The sequence below is a fragment of the Rutilus rutilus genome, assembly GCF_951802725.1.
Source record: "Rutilus rutilus genome assembly, chromosome: 22".
Taxonomy (NCBI): Eukaryota; Metazoa; Chordata; class Actinopteri; order Cypriniformes; family Leuciscidae; genus Rutilus; species Rutilus rutilus.
The window spans coordinates 10,685,897-10,704,806 of NC_140227.1; the positions used below are offsets into that span (position 1 = coordinate 10,685,897).

General features: G+C 42.7%; 1 protein-coding gene and 1 long non-coding RNA gene across 4 annotated transcripts in view; both read left to right on the forward strand.

The window, feature by feature from the left end:
- Positions 1-18,910, forward strand: part of LOC311282146 (calcium/calmodulin-dependent protein kinase type IV) — a 295,824-nt gene that overhangs the window by 163,281 nt on the left and 113,633 nt on the right. For all 3 annotated transcript variants that reach the window (XM_084395757.1, XM_084395758.1, XM_084395759.1), the window contains 3 exons: positions 17,315-17,405; positions 17,536-17,610; positions 17,798-17,873. In XM_084395757.1, coding sequence (XP_084251883.1) covers positions 17,315-17,405; positions 17,536-17,610; positions 17,798-17,873 — 242 coding nt within the window. The remainder of the gene's footprint in view (positions 1-17,314; positions 17,406-17,535; positions 17,611-17,797; positions 17,874-18,910) is intronic.
- LOC311282149 lies at positions 685-9,027 on the forward strand. The gene is made up of 3 exons (XR_014625885.1): positions 685-1,617; positions 2,919-3,053; positions 6,216-9,027. It is a non-coding gene; the product is annotated as an uncharacterized lncRNA (long non-coding RNA).

Consider the following 18,910-nt stretch of genomic DNA (forward strand, 5'->3'; position numbering starts at 1 on the left):
CCAACGAACGAACAGTGTATGATTGTATGATGTGAACAGTGTATGATGCAGGGAGCATTATAGGTCAGAAGTCAGATTGGATTGGAACAATCAGAATATTATCCATATAGTTCCATCTGGTTGAAGATCGGAGTCATCACGCCGGTATGGAGACGAGTTTGTTGAGGATCAGTGCTGATGGCTGTCGTGAAAACTTATATACAGTATAGTATAGAGAAGGCTATACTATACATGTGGCAGGCAGTGCAAGTGACTCGATGAAGTCATGATGACATGACAAGATGACATGACTCACCGTGTTTTTTTACTTATCCAACTCACCTCAGTTGTTTGATTGACTAGTAAATGGCACTAGAGAAAGTGATGGTAAATCCGGATGGCAGGTTAACTGGCTTGCTGTGATAGCGATAGCGATTTAGATTAAAGCTAGTGATGTCTGATCAATGTGACAGACAATATTAGATAATATCATATATATTGTGATGTTTAAATTATATTAAGCAATATAAACGGCAGGAAAGATTGAAAATAGAGTTTAAAACAAAGCAATACGGAGCTACAACGCAATTCACTCAGGCAGACAGGAAACCACTGTGCAACCATCAATCATACTATATGATGTTTTTTGAAAATTTTTAAATACAGAAAGTTTTCTGTGAGGGTTGTGTTTAGTGGTTGGGTTATTGTGGTGTCACCACTTGTCCTGTGGGTGGCACTAGCGGATATGAATGCATATGAGTGTACCTGAAGAGTGAAGAGGAGTGAGTCTGAGTAAAGCATGTTGAAAAGCTAGCTCTGTGTTGTTTGCGTTCTTACAAAGATATAACATATTGGCGACGAGGATGCCGTGGAATTTAAGCCAGCCTACACCATTTCTACAAAATGTGGGTGAGCCGCCGATGCCATTTAAGGCATGGATTCGTGTTTTCGAGAATTATGTCTTCGCCATGGACGAAGAGCTATCGGAAGCCCGAAAACGCGCTCTGTTGATTCACTGCCTGAGGGCAGAAGGCCAGAGACTATTTTACAAGCTCACTGTTGCAGATGATAAGTACGACACGGCATTGCAAGCTATTCGCACATTCCTCGAGCCAAAAGTGAATGTGGTAGCTGAACGGTACAGATTTCGCCAACGAAGACAAAGGCATGGTGAAACTACGGATCAATATGTTGCGTTGCTAAAGGAGATTGCGGCTACATGCGATTTCGGAGCCATGGAGGAGGAAATGATCCGGGATCAACTTGTTGAAAAAACAAATGCAAATCGCATACGGGAACGTTTACTCCTAGAGGTGGATTTTACTTTGAAAAAAGCTGTCACAATTGCCAGCCAAATAGAAACGGCAGTGGCGGAGGCAAATGTGATGAGCAAACCAGCAGATGGCACTGTACAAGTGATTCAACAGTCACGTCATCAGCACAATAGATATAGCCGCGAAACTGGGAAAAATGCACAGACATTACGAGGAGCAACGGCGATGCACTCATCTACATCCCAAGGGAAAACGTGTTACAGGTGTGGGTCAAAACAGCACACGGCCAACTTTCCAAAATGTCCTGCCAAAGACGCTATCTGTAATGCATGTAAGAAAAAAGGACATTTCGCCAAAGTATGCCGTGGACACAAAAACGTAAGTGAGATTTCAATTCCTGAAGTGGCTGTGCTTACGGTAGAAAGCCCTTATCGCGATTCAAGCAAGATAATGTGTACTGTTCAAATCACCGTATGTGAAACTAAACAGAACGTGGAGTTAATGCTGGATACGGGCTCAGCAGTATCAGTTATTCCAATGTCTGTGTGTACCCAGTATTTTCCTAATGCTATCCTGGTGAAAGCGAAAGTGAACTTAGTAAGCTATGGTGGACACGCCATATCCGTAATGGGATGTATAGAAGCTGAGATCATGTATGGCGAGCGGCATGCTACAGCTGAACTGTTCGTTGTGAACACTGGCACTGCGGTGTTGGGACGAGACTTGTTTGTGTGGCGAAGAGCAGTAGGATTGATAACAGAAAGAACTTGGAAAAAACAGGGAAACAAAGCAAGAAGGAGAGAGAAAGAGAAATAGAAAGAAAGAGCAAAGAAGAAAAAGAGTCGACTACGCCACCCTGGTCACTAAGCCAGGGAAGTATCCTAATGAGGACACACAGGTTAGTTTTTTCCCTTACACAGAGACTCTGAGACGTGGATATGAAAAAGTACAAAAATATTCTTTATTGGACAACGATAAAATACTGACGGGCAAGGCAATTAGTCAATCATATAGTCACCACACAATAACAATAAAAGATTACCAGGACTCGTGATGGCCAGAAGCAGGACGAGCTAGTGCCAGACTTCACCAACGTCAGCGATGGTCAAGAAGCACAAACATCAACAATGCTGAAGCGGGCTCACGTGTGAGCAACTGCACTCCAGCATGTTGATGAACCAAACCAATAGAAACAAAAACAATTTAGAATAATAGGAACAAAACAGCAGCGAAGTCCCAATCCGAGCAGCAGTCTTCAAGTGCCCTTTACAGGCAGATTAATTCACCAAACATGCGGAGATCGCGTCATTCGTCCGGCATCAACAGATGAACAAAGTTCACAAAGGCGAGCAGGAAGCCAAGCAGCAATACACCAGCGACGCTTAGTGCAATATATAACATGCGTTGGTATCCGGCAAACGGCGCGTATTGCCAATGGCTGCAAACACTCAGCACAACGTGTGCTTATCCGCACACAACCCAGCACCTCCAGTCAGAACACCAGACCGACAGCAGAATGACGCGCTAAAGAGGCGGTCGCACATTGACGCCATGTCCGGTGACAAAACAGTCACCTTAATATACTCGTGGGAATGAGACGCTGATTACCTGCAGGCCTCTAGGGCGGAGTCGACACACGAAGAGAAGACGCAACCCAAACAGCAGCACTTCACTACATTTGCGGCCTTGGAACTGCAGCTGTTAGATGGCCGTATTGTTACATCGTCATGCCGCACGATAAATTCAGCTGACGTTAGTACGAATTCTGAGAAACTGGGCTGCGCACAAGGATTTGCACACGTAAGCCCTATTCGGACGGGACTAGTTTTCCAAACGACGTTTGAGTTACAATTCTTATCAACCTACGTCTGTGATTTCATGTACGGATTCGGATGGGACTAACATCTCCGTATTTATTACCGAGGTAGGAGTGTCTGTGTTTTACATGTGGGCATTGCAGAAGATCACGTGTTCAGAATGCGTGGACTGCGTATGAAATTTGATCAAATGTATTTTGAAATTAAGTACTTTTAAAATTAAGCACTTTGAAATATAAAGTAAAACGTCCTAACGTATTTAGTGTTTTGTAAACATTTTATAAAAATTGTAGTATAAAAAAACTAAACATACATTTATCATCATGATTTTATAGAACTGGGTTCTTATAATAAACCCACTGGAATAAAAAGTTTTAACTTATATAATTTACACGTTATGTAATTAACCCTCTGGGGACCAAGCTGTTTTTGGGGTCCTTGAGATGTTCTGACATGCCTTGATATTTGTGCTTTTTTCAGTTATTTATAAACATGTTAATGGCAAAGGTGTAAATTCACTCTATATAGCACAAACAGGGCTACCATAATATGCAAGCAACGTGTATGTAGATGTTTGTATTTTTAAGAGAATAATGTTTATGCGTGGTTATTGGAAAAAAATAAAATGAAAGTTGCTGATTTAAGAACACAAAACACATATTAAATATGTGTCCACAAGACTTTTGACTAATTGATGTTGTCCCTTTGAGTTCTAGCTTCAAAATTATGTGAAAATCATCCTGCCTAATTGTTCACATAAAACACTACATTGATTTAAACATTGTAAAACAGTTTTTTTTGTCAGAAGAGGTTTATGCGTGGGAGTGGTAATGGGTCATCATTATTAATGAGATTCAGACCAGGGGTGTGACATAGACGCTCCCCCAAGTGCTAATGGGCCATCAAGTGAGGCAGCCTGAACAAAGAATGAGGAGATTCAAATGTTTTGTTTTTCAATCTGTTTTATTGTAATTTTGTTTAAAGTTGAAAACTATTTTTATCATATATTTTACAGAGTACTATTCCAGCACATGCATAACTGATGGACATTTAGCAATGCTGATAAAGCAACACAATATAAGCTCTTTTATATTAACATTACCAATCAATAATTGTTATATTGTGCATATAACAACACATTTGTTGCAAAGCCACACAGGCACATATAGGCTACATTTGTATCATCACTAAGTATATAAACAAAATGTAACTAACATCTGTAAAATAGTAGGTAAATATGTACTTACTCTTTCTGATTTCTGACTGTGTTGCTAAGCGCACTCCGAGTTGCAGGCGGAGGTAGTGATGAAGCTACATTCCTTTTAAAAAAGTTGAAGAATATTATTACATAAATATAACTATAGTAGCATTAGTCTATAATGAATAACTGATGTAAATAATTTTAGACGCGTGCAATAAGCCTATATGCGTGTCAATGGGCCATTACCGGAGAGGCACACCGCAAACATTAGCCTAACACATTTGTGCACTTCATTAACTGGGTATATTTACACATTTCAGCACATTTACACACATTTACAACTGATATTTGCGAGCATGCATCGTTAATGATAATGAGGCAGCATTTATATAGTCAAAATATAATCTAAACATCTACTAGGCCTCCTTTCTAAAATAATTTCTAAATTCTATCTTTCATACATAATGATCTAAACATATCATTTAGGCTACACATACAAATACAAATTTTCTTAACCAAGGGGTGTAGCATATGTGCACAAAAAAAACAAAACAAAACATTTTTGACGTTGAAATGGTACAATATATTAAATTCATGGTATAGATATGCACTTTCATTAGATCGTGTTGAATATAGGTAGATATCAAATGTTAATACTCTGGATGGCAAGTCCACCCAGTATAATATGTAAGCTCATGTTTTGAATAGCTTGTCAACTAATGCAAGTAAGAATAAATACTTACTCATCCGAAATTCTATCCACGGCTGGATCAAGACGCTCTTCAAAATACAAACGGTCGTCATCAGAGTAGTCGCGCTCCTCTTCTGATGAAAATCTGGACTCTTCGTCGCTAGTATCCAGGACGAACTGAAGGGCTTCCGCACCGGTGTACCGTGTCATCTTCCCAACGCGCAGGTGACTGAATGATGAAACTTGAAGCGTTTAATGCATTTGCTTGGGGGCGTTTACCTGTTTTGCATAGATGGCTTAGCACATTATCTTGTGAATAGCGCGCTCCGTGAGTAGGCGTGAACGAATTAAAGTCAATGAGCTCGTAATGAGCTCGACTGGAATCGCTCTCTTTTTATACAGATTACAGAAGCTGATAATATTTGTTTTTTATATAAATGACTTCATTTAAAAGCTGCGATCTCAAGCTTTATGCCCGTGGGTCTGTTTGCCTGTTTGACTGAATTTTCGCGGAGTTATAGATAATTTTCAAACGCGTTTCAAATGGGAGTTTACTGACAGAGAGAAGGCAGAAATCGCATCATGTTAAAGTTTCTTTATTTGTCAAAAAGCAAAACACTTTATTTTTATTGTGAGTATACAGAAAAAAAATAGAAACTGAACAGGATCGATTGATGTATAACACGAAAATTAAAGATCAAAATTAACAGAGCATTTTGTGTTTATTTTTCATTGCTAAAAAAAAACGAGCAAAACGCGCGGGCGCATTTTTGGTCCCCAGAGGGTTAAGTGCAGAAATGAAAGTAATCTTACCTGAAACTGATATTACAGTAGCCAGTCTTAACAGTTTACGTGATTTGGCTCTTCTTGTTGATTTCATTTTTTTATTTCTTTGCAGTGTACCGAACACATCTACATCCATTACCGGTGCGCAAAAAGCAGAAACTTGATTACCGGCGCGATAGCGAGAGATTGTACGGTAGTTCACGTTGACCAAAACACACAAGAAAAAGCGTTTTGGAAAAAAAACATTTTCGGCAATCACAGACATTCGCATTCGGACGGGATTAGATTTCTCTGAGGACCGCTGAGTTTGACGAAAAACAGTAGGTAATTTGCTCTGGAATTTTTACAGAGGTCGTGTGAGAAAAAGACAGACATGGCAGATTCAGACAGGATTAAAATCTCAAAGTACGTCTGTGAAACAGAAATTTCTCTAACGTCCCCCTGTGAAACTAGTCCCGTCCGAATAGGGCTTTAGTCAAAGTTCGTGCCGACGTGAAACCAGTACAGCAGAAACTGCGCCGCCTTCCATTTGCAGTCCGTGACGCTGTGTCACAGGAATTAAAGCGACTCATTCAGCAGGATGTGATCGAACCGATTGAATCATCAGAATGGGTCTCACCAGTCGTGGTCACTAAAAAAAAAGATAACATACAACTTTGCGTGGACTTGCGAGAACCAAATAAGGCCATAGTAGTGGACAGTTTTCCACTTCCTCACATGGAAGAAATGTTTGCAGAGCTGAGGGGATCAACTGTCTTTTCAACGTTAGATCTTCAAAGCGCCTATCACCAAGTCCTACTGCATGGGGATAGCCGCAGCCTCACTTCATTCATCACGCATGAAGGTTTATTTCGCTATAAGCGAGTACCTTACGGACTGGCGTCAGGGCCGAGTTGTTTTCAGAGACTGATGTCGACCATACTTAAAGGACTTGCACATGTTCAGTGTTACTTGGACGATGTTATTGTCTCAGGAAAGACCGTTGAGGAACATGACAAGAACTTGAACGCAGCACTTCAGCGTCTAGAAACAGCTGGACTTAAATTGAACCTTGACAAATGCCACATCAGACAGACAGAGCTGTTGTTCTTAGGACACACAATCTTGGCTGGAGGACTTCAGCCGGATGCTTCTCATGTCCATGCAGTCTCACAAGCTCCACCACCAACGGATACTGCCAGCTTACACTCTTTTCTCGGGCTCACATCGTGGTATTCCAAATTCATACCCGATTATTCCGCAGTGGTTGAGCCCCTTAGAGCATTGACTCATGGATCTGCTTCATTCACCTGGACGCCTGAGGCACAGAAAAGTTTTGAGCGGGTGAAAGACCTTATAATTAATAGCCCTGCACTGACACTTTTCGACCCTGAGCTACACACTATCGTTACAACTGATGCTTCTAATTACGGTCTGGGCGCCGTTCTCACACAAAGGCACCCAGAGGGGTCTGAAAAGACTGTTGCTTTTGCATCACGCACCCTCACACAGGCTGAACGCAAGTACTCCACAATTGAGAAGGAAGCATTAGGTTGTGTGTGGGCAACGGAGAAATGGAGAACTTATCTGTGGGGGTGACGTTTTACTTTACGTACAGACCACAGCCCACTCACAACGCTGCTCACTTCGAAGGGACAAGGGCAAGCAGGACATCGGATTGCTCGGTGGTCAGCTAGGTTGATGGCTTTTGACTACGACATCCAGTACAAGCCTGGAGGTGAAAATGTTACAGCTGATTGCTTGTCTCGCTTGCCATTACAGAGCAGTGACCCTGTGCTGGAGGATGACATGGAAGTGGTTGCACTAACTTCAACCCTAACGGCCATATCTGCTGATGATTTCAGAGCTGCAGGGGCTACCTGCCCAATATACAGTGAAGTACGTAACTTACTGATGACCAAATGGCCAAAATCCCCTAAGGGCCTAGGACCTGATCTGTTACCATACTACAAAATCCAACATGAACTTTCTCTTCAGGATGATTACGTGGTAAGAGGCACTCACAGACTTTTGTACTAGAGTCTTTGCGTGGCTAGTTCATTGCTTTGGCTCACGATACTCATCAAGGCATTGTTAGAACCAAACAACGACTCAGAGAGCTGTATTGGTGGCCGGGTATGGATGCCCAGGTTGTGACAGCCATCAAATCATGCATTACGTGTCAAACTCATGACAAGTCAGCAGTCGTTCGCACTCCGCCACTCCAGCCTATACCCCTCCCAGACGGAGCATGGGAGAAACTCGCTATAGACATTGTGGGGCCCTTTGACAAAGCTCCGGCAGAATGTCGTTTTGCCGTAACTTTAGTGGACTACTTTAGTAAGTGGCCAGAGATTGCTTTCATGCCTCAGGTAACCTCTTCAGCGGTTATTCAATTTCTGTCAACTGTGTTCAGCCGTGAAGGTAACCCGAAGGAGCTGATCTCAGATCACAGCTCTCAATTCATGTCATGTGAGTTTGAAATGTTTCTTCAAAACCGAGGAATCATGCATCAAACTTCATCTGTGTATTATCCTCGTGCCAATGGAGAGGTCGAACGTTTTAACCGTACTTTGAAGCACGCGTTGCTGACTGCTTCCCTGGAAGGCAAAGGTTGGAAATAATTCACAAAGGAATTCTTACAAGCATACCGTGCTACACCTCATTCGACTACTCAGCGTTCACCTGCTGAATTGTTACATGCAAGACCGATGCGCACTAAACTTCACATCTCAGGATTGCAGAATCGGCAGCATCTTCAGGAACCATGTACGCAGAACATTGTGGATCGAGTGAAACACATGCAGAAGAGCTCCAAGACATACACTGATCGCAAGCGTGGGGCGACGGAAGTGTCATTCAAACAAGGATCTTTTGCTCGAGTGAAGCGACCAGGTATCCTTCCTAAGCTCCAATCTGCATTTTCCAAACCATTGAAAGTACTGCAAAAGATTGGTCCTTACACTTACAAACTGTCTGATGGGCGTACTTGGAATGCTTCTTACCTCACACCCTTCTCTTATGGGAAGGAGGAGAGTGGGATACAGGAACTAGCTAACTTTGATTATGACTGTAAAATGCAAACTGCACCAGTGACTCAGCCGGGAAGACAGGTTAGAGTTAAACGAGCGCCAGTATGGGCTCGGGACTATGTTATGAACTAAAAGCGGTGAATATTATTTTACTTAATATTCCAGGTGAATATTATTTTACATGGGGATATAAGGTAACAAATGCATATAGAGTGTTGTTCTGTAATGCATGTTGTGCAAGGGAAATTGTTAAGTCCATGTTTGAAAGGTTGGTACTGTTATGCAAAGTCATTGTTAAAAAAAAAAAAAAAAAAAAAAACAACAACCTTTGGTCACTGTTCAGACATAAGTGTATACTAGGTATAATTGTTAAAAGAGAGCGAGATGTGGTGTCACCACTTGTCCTGTGGGTGGCACTAGCGGATCTGAATGCATATGAGTGTACCTGAAGAGTGAAGAGGAGTGAGTCTGAGTAAAGCATGTTGAAAAGCTAGCTCTGTGTTGTTTGCGTTCTTACAAAGATATAACAGTTATACAGTTATACAATATACAGTTTGTACAGTATAAACACCAGTATGTGTATGGAAAGTCCCCATATATGTAAACCCAACAGGCTGTGGAGGTTTGCATGACACTGTCGTGAAACCAGACTACATTCACCCCAAATGGAAAGAATATTTACAGTGTCTAAATTGTTTCTGACGAGAAGCTGAAGTGCTGAGTGATGTCATCAAAATCATTGACTAGGTCTGACTATTACATTTTGAATGCATATATATTCTACATTAGCTTATAGATAACATTAAGACTAACATGTTGTCAATAAAAAAATAAATAAAAATTGCTGGGGACTTTAAACGTCATATAAAAACAGCACAATTTTACCCTGTTCAAACCATCCTACAGAGTATTTGTATTTAAATGTTTACAATGTAATTGTAACGGGGTTCAGATGTTATGGGAAGAAGGAGGCGGGAACCGGCGGACATTCAAACATATTTAATAAATAAATACACAAATACAAAAATGAAAGTAAAAGCCAGCAGCCCCTCACGGACGACTGCTGGCAACACAAAACAGAAACAACACATCAAATAAAATCCAGGCCTGTCCTCTCTCGCTCTTCACTGTCGTCGCTCCTCCTTTATGCTTCCGCTCCTCCGTGAGAGATGCGAGACCGGTGCGTCGCGCAGGTGTCACTCATTTGCAATCACGCCACCGGCCTCGTGCCGTTCTCCCATGGCCCTCGACCTCGTCCTGCTCGCCACATACCCCCATCGCCCCTCGCAGGCCGGGGGGTACCACCGAGGCTGCGCCTACTCCCCCCCCCTCCCCGGGAGGACCGATCACGGCGGCTGCGGTACCTGGGGGTATGGACAGACGAGGCGAGAGTACAGGAGACGGAAGCATGAGGAGCGACAGAGACGAGAGAGGGGAGAGAGGAAAAAAAATAAAAATAATAATCTTTGATCCGGTTCCCGGACACACTGCCGCTCGGCCCTCAACCAGCTGAGAGACTCACTCGCGGTGCCATGCGATGGTACTGGACATCCGTTGGGGGACGGCTCGACGCTCCTCCGCCTCCTGGCGGACGGCGATGGCTCCTCCTGTCGAGGGCAGCCGGCAGCGAGCCTCCCGTCCCCTGCTCCGCCCCCATCATGGCCGACGGCAACAGGCTCCGGCCCACGGCGAACGGGAGCGACTCCTCCGCTCCCTCGCGGATGGCAGCCATCCCTCCTCGACCCAGGAGGACGGCAGCGAGCTCTCCGTCCCACCTGATCTTCTTTCGATCCAGCACCATCGCCTCGGGCAGCAATCGGCGGCCGACGCTCCCTCGTGCTGCCCGACCTCCTCAGCACCGCGATTCCTCCCAGCAGCGAGGGCTCTCCGACAGCGTGTCCCTCCTTCTTCCCGGGTTTCGGCACCAATGTAACGGGGTTCAGATGTTATGGGAAGAAGGAGGCGGGAACCGGCGGACATTCAAACATATTTAATAAATAAATACACAAATACAAAAATGAAAGTAAAAGCCAGCAGCCCCTCACGGACGACTGCTGGCAACACAAAACAGAAACAACACATCAAATAAAATCCAGGCCTGTCCTCTCTCGCTCTTCACTGTCGTCGCTCCTCCTTTATGCTTCCGCTCCTCCGTGAGAGATGCGAGACCGGTGCGTCGTGCAGGTGTCACTCATTTGCAATCACGCCACCGGCCTCGTGCCGTTCTCCCACGGCCCTCGACCTCGTCCTGCTCGCCACAGTAATAAAACTCCAGAACCTTATTTCAACAAAAGACAGAGTGTGTAGTCAGACAGACTCACCTCCGGTTTTCACACTAGTCATATGCTAAAACACAAGAGTGACTTCTCCCACCTTTATTTAACACTCTGTCATCTGCCAAAAACTGGTTCTTTGTCAGTTTCTGCTGGGCTTTATTTACAATGAAACCATTGTAAGGGTGGATTTCCTACAGTGGTTCAGGCTGCAGGACTGCTGAATAACTAAAGACAATCAGTCTTATCAGCAAGATGGTTGAAAACTGTACATTTCTTGTTTATTACCACGCACTGCTACTTATACCAATGACGTAAATAAGCGCAGTTACAATAGCTAAATATGTGGAAGAGCATTGCTACAGTGTGACGATATTGTATTGCAATAGGTAGCACTTCAAAGTCAATAGCAAATCAAAACTAGTTAGCACATTATTTGTAATTGAAAGTGTCATGATAAGTAATGGAGGATACAAGATGCAAGTAACAACAGTTTATAGATAACTGAAGTGTAGGGCAAAGTCCAAACAGTCTGGTGCAGGAATGGTCGCTCTGAGTGGCGCAGGAACGTCGACAGGCAACCCGATCGGTGATGTCAGAAGTGATGAGAGAATCCACAAGAAATCCGGCATGAAGCAATTAACTCCGAATGAGCAGTAATCCCAGGGCAGAACGCAGAACAACAGGAACTAGAATCCAACACAGGCAAGGTAGCAAGGTGAACAGGAAACAGGAGACAGGACACCGGGAACATCTCTGGACGAAGGTGTGGGCAGAGGGGACTGCGACTTCGGATTCCAGACTTGGAAAAATTGGTGGCTGGTAACCTAAGCTACACTCAAACGGAGAGAGGCTTGTGGATGACAATGGTAACGAGTTATGGGCGTACTCCACCATTGAGAGTTGCTGACTCCAGGAGGAAGGATTCTTGGAGACCAAACATCGCAACACTCTCTCCAAATCTTGGTTGGCTCCGCCTTCGAGAACCCGTCCACTACGGTCAAAACAACCGTCTTGCCTTGGGAGGGTGGGAGGGCGGTGATAAAATCTAGCACTATGTGGGACCAGGGTCTCGAAGGGACTGACAGCGGTTGGAGTAACCCATCTGGGGCTCGATTGGAAGTCTTTCCAGTGGCACAAACTGAGCAAGCCAAGACAAAACTGCGAATGTCGGCAGCCATTAATGGCCACCATAATCGTTGCTTTACCAAAAAGCTGGTGCGGTTTACCCCTGGATGACATGCCACATTGGAACAATGACCCTATCAAATAATGTCGGACCGTAATCCCTCCGGCACGAACAACCGACTCGGTGGGCAACCGGGCGGAGGCGTTACCCCTTCTAAGGCCATCTTGACCTTTGATTCGATCTTCCATGTGAGTGTGGAAATAAATAGTGTCTCGGGTAAAATGCACTCGGGAGTTGACGGGCATTCAGATTGATCAAAAATACAAGATAAGGAGTCGGGTTTGATGTTCTTGGAACCCGGGCGATACGCGAGAGAAAAATCAAAATGACTGAAAAAAGTGCCCACCGAGCCTGCCTGGAGTTGAGTCTTTTGGCAGATCTAATATATTCCAGGTTCTTGTGATCAGTCCAAACGATAAAAAAAAAAACCTTACCCTTCTAACCAATGACACCATTCTTCCAACACTAACTTGACTGCTAACAATTCTCTATTACCAATGTCATAGTTACATTCGGCAGGTGATAAATAGTGGGACAAAAACGTGCAAGGATGCATCTTGTCGTCTGTGGGAGAGCGTTGGGAAAGAACCGCACCTACCCCCACCTCTGACACGTCGACCTCCACCACGAACTGACGTGAAGGATCAGGGGCTATCAGTATGGGAGCCGAAATGAAGCGGCTTTTCAGATTGGTGAATACAGCTTCGGCTCTATCGGACCACCTGAACGTCGTTCTGGGGGAGGTGGTAAAGGCAGTCAGAGGAGCGGCTAGTTGGCTGAAGTTGCGAATAAAACGCTGATAGAAATTGGCAAACCCCAGAAACCTCTGTAGGGCCTTGTGGGAATCTGGACTTGGCCACTCTACCACAGCCTTAACCTTGTCAGGATCCATACGCACTCCCTCAGACGAGATGATGAACCCTAGGAAAGGAACAGACTGTGCATGAAAAGCGCATTTCTCTGCCTTGACAAAAAGCCCATTCTCTAGCAACCTCTGAAGCACTCGTCTGACGTGCTGAACGTGTTCCTGGAGAGAAGATGAAAAAATCTATATGTCATCCAGGTTGACATATATGAACTGATCTACCATATCTCTCAGCAAGTCATTAATGAGTGCCTGGAAAACCGCTGGGGAGTTGGACAGGCCGAAAGGCATGACCAAATATGACACCCTGGGGGTGTTAAACGCGGTTTTCCATTCATCCCCCTTCCTTATGCGGACCAAATGATAAGCATTGCGTAAATCCAATTTTGTGAAGACAGATGCTCCCTGCAACCGCTCGAAGGCTGAAGACATCAACGGCAAAGGGTAAGTATTCTTTACCGTGATGTTGTTCAACCCCCGGTAATCAATACATGGTCGCAGAGAACCATCCTTCTTCCCCACAAAAAAATAAACCCGCCCCCGCTGGAGAAGAGGAAGGACGGATGAACCCTGTTGCTAGAGAATCAGAAATATATATTCTCCATTGCCTCCCTTTCTGGAGCAGAAAGCGAATATAACTTGCCTTTAGGCGGAGACTTACCTGGCAGTAAATCTATAGCACAGTCATAGGGACGATGCGGAGGAAGAGAAGCAGCACTGGACTTACTGAACACTTCCTTCAAGTCGATATACTCAACGGGCACGTTTGACAAATTCACTGCCTCCTCCTGAAACACAGAACCAGACACAGACGAACAAGCAGACACTAGACAAGACGCATAACATTGATTACTTCAGGTAGAGATGGAATTTTGGCCCCAATCCACCCTGGGATTGTGTTGTACAAGCCATGGGTGGCCGAGAACTATGGGTGCTAACGGGGAGTCCAAAAGTAGAGTCTTAGGCTCAATCCCAATTCACCCCTTGCCCCTACCCCTCGGCCCTACCCCTCCGTTTTGCGCGTTCCCGTGAAGGGGTAGGGCTGTCTCGATTCTCTTTTGGTTGGAGGGGTAGGGATAAGGGGAAGGGCCAGATAGCCCTTGAAACGAAGATTTTTCAGGACCACACTTCAAACGAAGGGGTATGAGAAATGTACCTGCATACACCGGCTACAGAGGCAACATGACTGCCAATAATCATTTTCTTTATGTCACATTCAATCTTGTGTTCATATTTACGGTCATGTTCTTCAAAGAAACGGTTGCAAAAAAATCGTTAAAGTTCGTTAACAATATGACGCGTGTAAAAAGCAAAAGTTTGAAGCAAAGTGGACGCGCGAATGAGGCGAATTCGCGTCCAACGCGCCGCGCTAAACACCTTCGCGCCGCAAGACCTCCAGACGCGCGTAAACGCGTCTTAACATTGAAATCACTCGCGCCAGACGCTCTATTCGCGTTTGGTGTGAACGCAGCATTAGGTGTCGAAGATATCGTCATCTCCGTTGTTTTCTGCAAACTTCAGAAGAAAAATGCAAAAAAAAAATAGCTGTAACTCACGCAAGACTACAGCTGACGACGGCATCTTGGAAGTTTGTGATAAACATTGGCGCATCTCCTGTGACGTAGGCGCTAGCGACGATGTATAATGACATGTAACGATGTAGTAGTGGTGTCCCATTTCTTAGGGGAATATTTTCACCCCTACGCCTTGACACTCAGTTTCAAGGGGCAAGGGTAAGGGGTAGGCGAAGGGCTAGGGGTAGGCGAAGGGGTATAAAATAGAATTGGGATTGGGCCTTAGTCTTACCGGGAGGAGAGTGGATGATGAGGTCTTCTCAGCGGAGATCCCACCCGAGATTCCAACCACTCAAAACCAAAACAAATAGTGTTCCAACCAATCACCGTTGATTAGAGGGTGTTGTGAGGTTTTGAGCCAGCTTCTTCTTCAGCACAAAACCTCGCAACACCCACCCCCTGTCGGTGATTGGTTGGAACACTATTTGTTTTGGTTCTGAGTGGTTGGTGAAACCATTTGTTTTTGTGTGCAGATCTCAGAGCCTAGGCTGCCTACAGAGATGCGTTTTTTTGATGGCATGCTTATGGGGCGGGCAGCTAGCGGATCGTTAGGAAAGATTAGATGAATGTGATTACATTTTTTTGGGCCTGAAATCACTGATACAACCTTTAACAGAGTGCTAGAAAAACCTCTTCAAGGTACACAGAAGGTTTTAAATGTTCAGGCAGAGGCAGTCTCCAATTTGAAGCACTGAAATCTGGAGCCCAGAAATGATTTGTTAAAGGAATAGTTTGGCCAAAAATGTAAATTCTGTCATAATTTTATCATGTCACTTCAAATTTTCTACAAGCTGACTTTTCAAATCTGTGATTAAATTATTCCGCCATTAAAGTCAGCATGAAATGAAAATTCACATTATTTTCTTAATGCTTGTTATTGGTCTTTTTTTGTTTTGTTGTTGTTGCGAACTATCACTGTGAAGTGCGGAGACACTGAATACAGAGTCTGTCTCTGCCTTCATGACAGCTGTTTTAACATAGAACTGCACCAGACTGCCTCAGTGAACTCATCTTTCCCACCTACGCTCCATCAGGACTTCAGATAACCAAAGATGTCACACACAGTCAGACACACAAACATGCTTCTAGATTCTAGTTCTAAATCATCATCATATTCATATTGCCTGTCACTACTGTCTATCCAGTTAATCCATGATGGTCCTTCTATGATTTAGTGAATTGCTGCAAATTCCATTGAAATTCACCTATGAAACTATGTCTTAAAGGAATAGCTCTCACAAAAATGAAAATTCTGTTCATTTACTCACTCTCTGTTAGATTATTTTCTTCATTCATAGGCGTAATAGGGTATGTCCCCACCACTTTTTGCCAGGGTCGATATTGTCCCCACCACTTTTTGAAACAACTCGCGGCACAGTTGTACCTAATATGAATAAAACATCTCCAGTTAACTAGCAGAGAATTCATTTTGTTCGTTTGTTAAATAAGAGGCGATCTGGTGCTGGAATGTGTTGTTTTTTAAATCAAGCTGATTGCTAGTTGCTGCTGTTATCAGTGGCACGCATACAATGTTCTCTTGTGGCTCGTGCACAGTCTTCACACTCAGACGAGCACATTGGCCTTTGTGGAGACTCTTTATTCTTTCCAATGAAAATGCAAAACAAAAATGCACACAAATGTGTCCCTGCTCTTGATATACAATCGCTGATTAACATATTCGGTTTTGATGAGAAAAACAAAACGATACATACATGGGCAGATTAGAACCTCTGACATGCTTAAAGGTATAGTTCACCCAAAAATAAAAATTATGACATTAATTACTCACCCTCATGTCTTACCAATCCCGTAAAAGTTGTGTTGGGGAGTTCGAAAGCTCTCAGATTTCATCAAAAAGATTTTCATTTGCGTTCCAAAGATGAAAGTCTTACAGGTTTGAGGGTGAGTAATTAATGACCGAATTTTCATTTTTGGGTGGAATATCTCTTTAACAAAAGCTCTACCACTAAACCATTAGGGTACACAAGCAAATTTCATGGATCTATGAATTTATTCACATGAAAAATCTCTGCACTAACGATATATTTTATTAAAGGTAGATGCAATGATGAAACTATCTCATTAAACATGAGTTTTATTTCGATTAATTAAACCCAATGTACTTTTGAAATTGATTTCTAGACATCGTCAGTGGTTCTCATTATCTCATAATGACATTTGTCTCTCCCATACATGACATTTTTTGTCCCTTCATTAAAAACCGCTACTCGCCCCGGCGGTAAAAACTGGTCTAGACTAGATAACAAAGTCTTGTTTCCATTTTGTATCTTTCCATTGAACTTGTATATGATACATTATGATGAAATTTCTCTTTTCTGTGTGGGTTGTGACACCTGTCACGTTCCGTTGGATATATGGCGACTATACTATATAGTGACTTAAGAGCTTAACTGTGAACCCAAGTATATTTACACCCACCAAACTTATATGATTGACTTTCTTCTGTGGAACACAAAATAATATATTTTGAAGAGATTTGTATGTCAACAAAAATCAATGGAGTCAATTGTTGTTTTGGACTCTGTTAACTTTCATTTTATCTATGTACAAAAGACCCAGAGAATGAATCACTTAAAATGATCATTATATGTACACAAAAGTGATCTGCTACCTCTGTTCTTTCTCTGTTGCAGTACTTACATGAGAATGGAGTTGTTCACAGAGACCTCAAACCAGAAAATCTCCTCTATGCTGACTTGTCAATAGACGCACCTCTTAAGATAGGTAACGAACTGTATACTCATACATTTAATCCATTATGTCTTTGATGTGGGAAAAATGAGACAGAACAGTGTACTCTGTCAGTAATGAATGGGTTTTTTCATTGATCCAATCTTTTCTGTAATGTCCACAGCGGACTTTGGCCTTTCTAAAATAATTGATGAGCAAGTGACAATGAAGACAGTATGTGGAACCCCTGGCTACTGCGGTGAGTCAGAATTTAAGATAGCACACTATTTATGTTATGATTTATTTTATTATTTTTTAGATAAACACATACCTCTAAAATAAACCATTTAGATGTCCACAAGTAAGCGAATTCCAGTAAATGACTTATAAAGTTTTATAAGCCAATTCATTTGCAATAATTTGCCTCTATTCTCACATCCACTCAGCTCCTGAGATCCTCAGAGGAAACGCTTATGGCCCTGAGGTTGACATGTGGTCAGTAGGAGTCATCCTTTATATTTTGTGAGTAATACATTTACATTAATGTTTATTCATTGCGCAGACTCTTTTATCTGACTTGCAAGTATATGGAAAAATGTAAACACAAGTGCTTAATCATATGATTTTTTTCAACACTTTAGTGGCATATTAAAAGTGATAATGTCAATATATAATATAATATTTTATAAGTTATAGGATTTTTTTTCAAAAAACAACTATGTTATAATTATTCAACCCCTATTCAACATTGCTGTTTTTAAATTACTTAATTGTAGGGTATAAAATTGTGTTAAAACACAATTAAACCTTTGGAAACACTATAACAGCACTTTAGTTGTGACACATGCATATATTTAGCTCATGCTAATGCTAAGAGAAGAAGGCTATGGCTATAAGAACATTTCCAAGACACTAAAAGTTCCTTGAGACACAGTTGGCAGCATCGTTTGTAAGTTTAAAATGCATGGTACCATAGCAAATCTTCTAGGACATGGAAGAATAAGCACATTTTCATCAAGGGGAACAGGATGTTTGTTAATAGTAGCTTACCCTAAAAACCCTCAATTGTCGGCTCAAGAGTTACACGATGTTGAATGGAGGAAAAAACGTTTCAATGCAGACTATAAGAAGAACACTAAAGACTATAAGAACATTACTTCATGGCCGGACACCTCGACAAATGCCACTCTTGACCAGGAGAACAGGTTGACTTGAATATGCTAAAAATTATTTGATTAGGCCTATGGAGTTTTAGAAAAATGTTTTATGGAGTGATGTGACCAGACATTTTGGCAAAGATTATAAAGCCTTCATTGTGTAAACTGAAGCTTCACTGGATCATTGGACTTTCCAGCAGGACAATGATCCCAAGTATACACCCAAATCTACCAAAGCATGCTTTAGGGATTGGTCTTAGAATGTTCTTGAGTGACCTGCTCAGTCTACAGATTAAGATCCCATTGAAAAGCTTTGGTGAGATTTTAAAAAAAAGAAAAAAGAAAAAAAGAATATGAGTGAGTTGGAAGCTTTTGCACACAAGGAATGGCCTAAGATTCCAG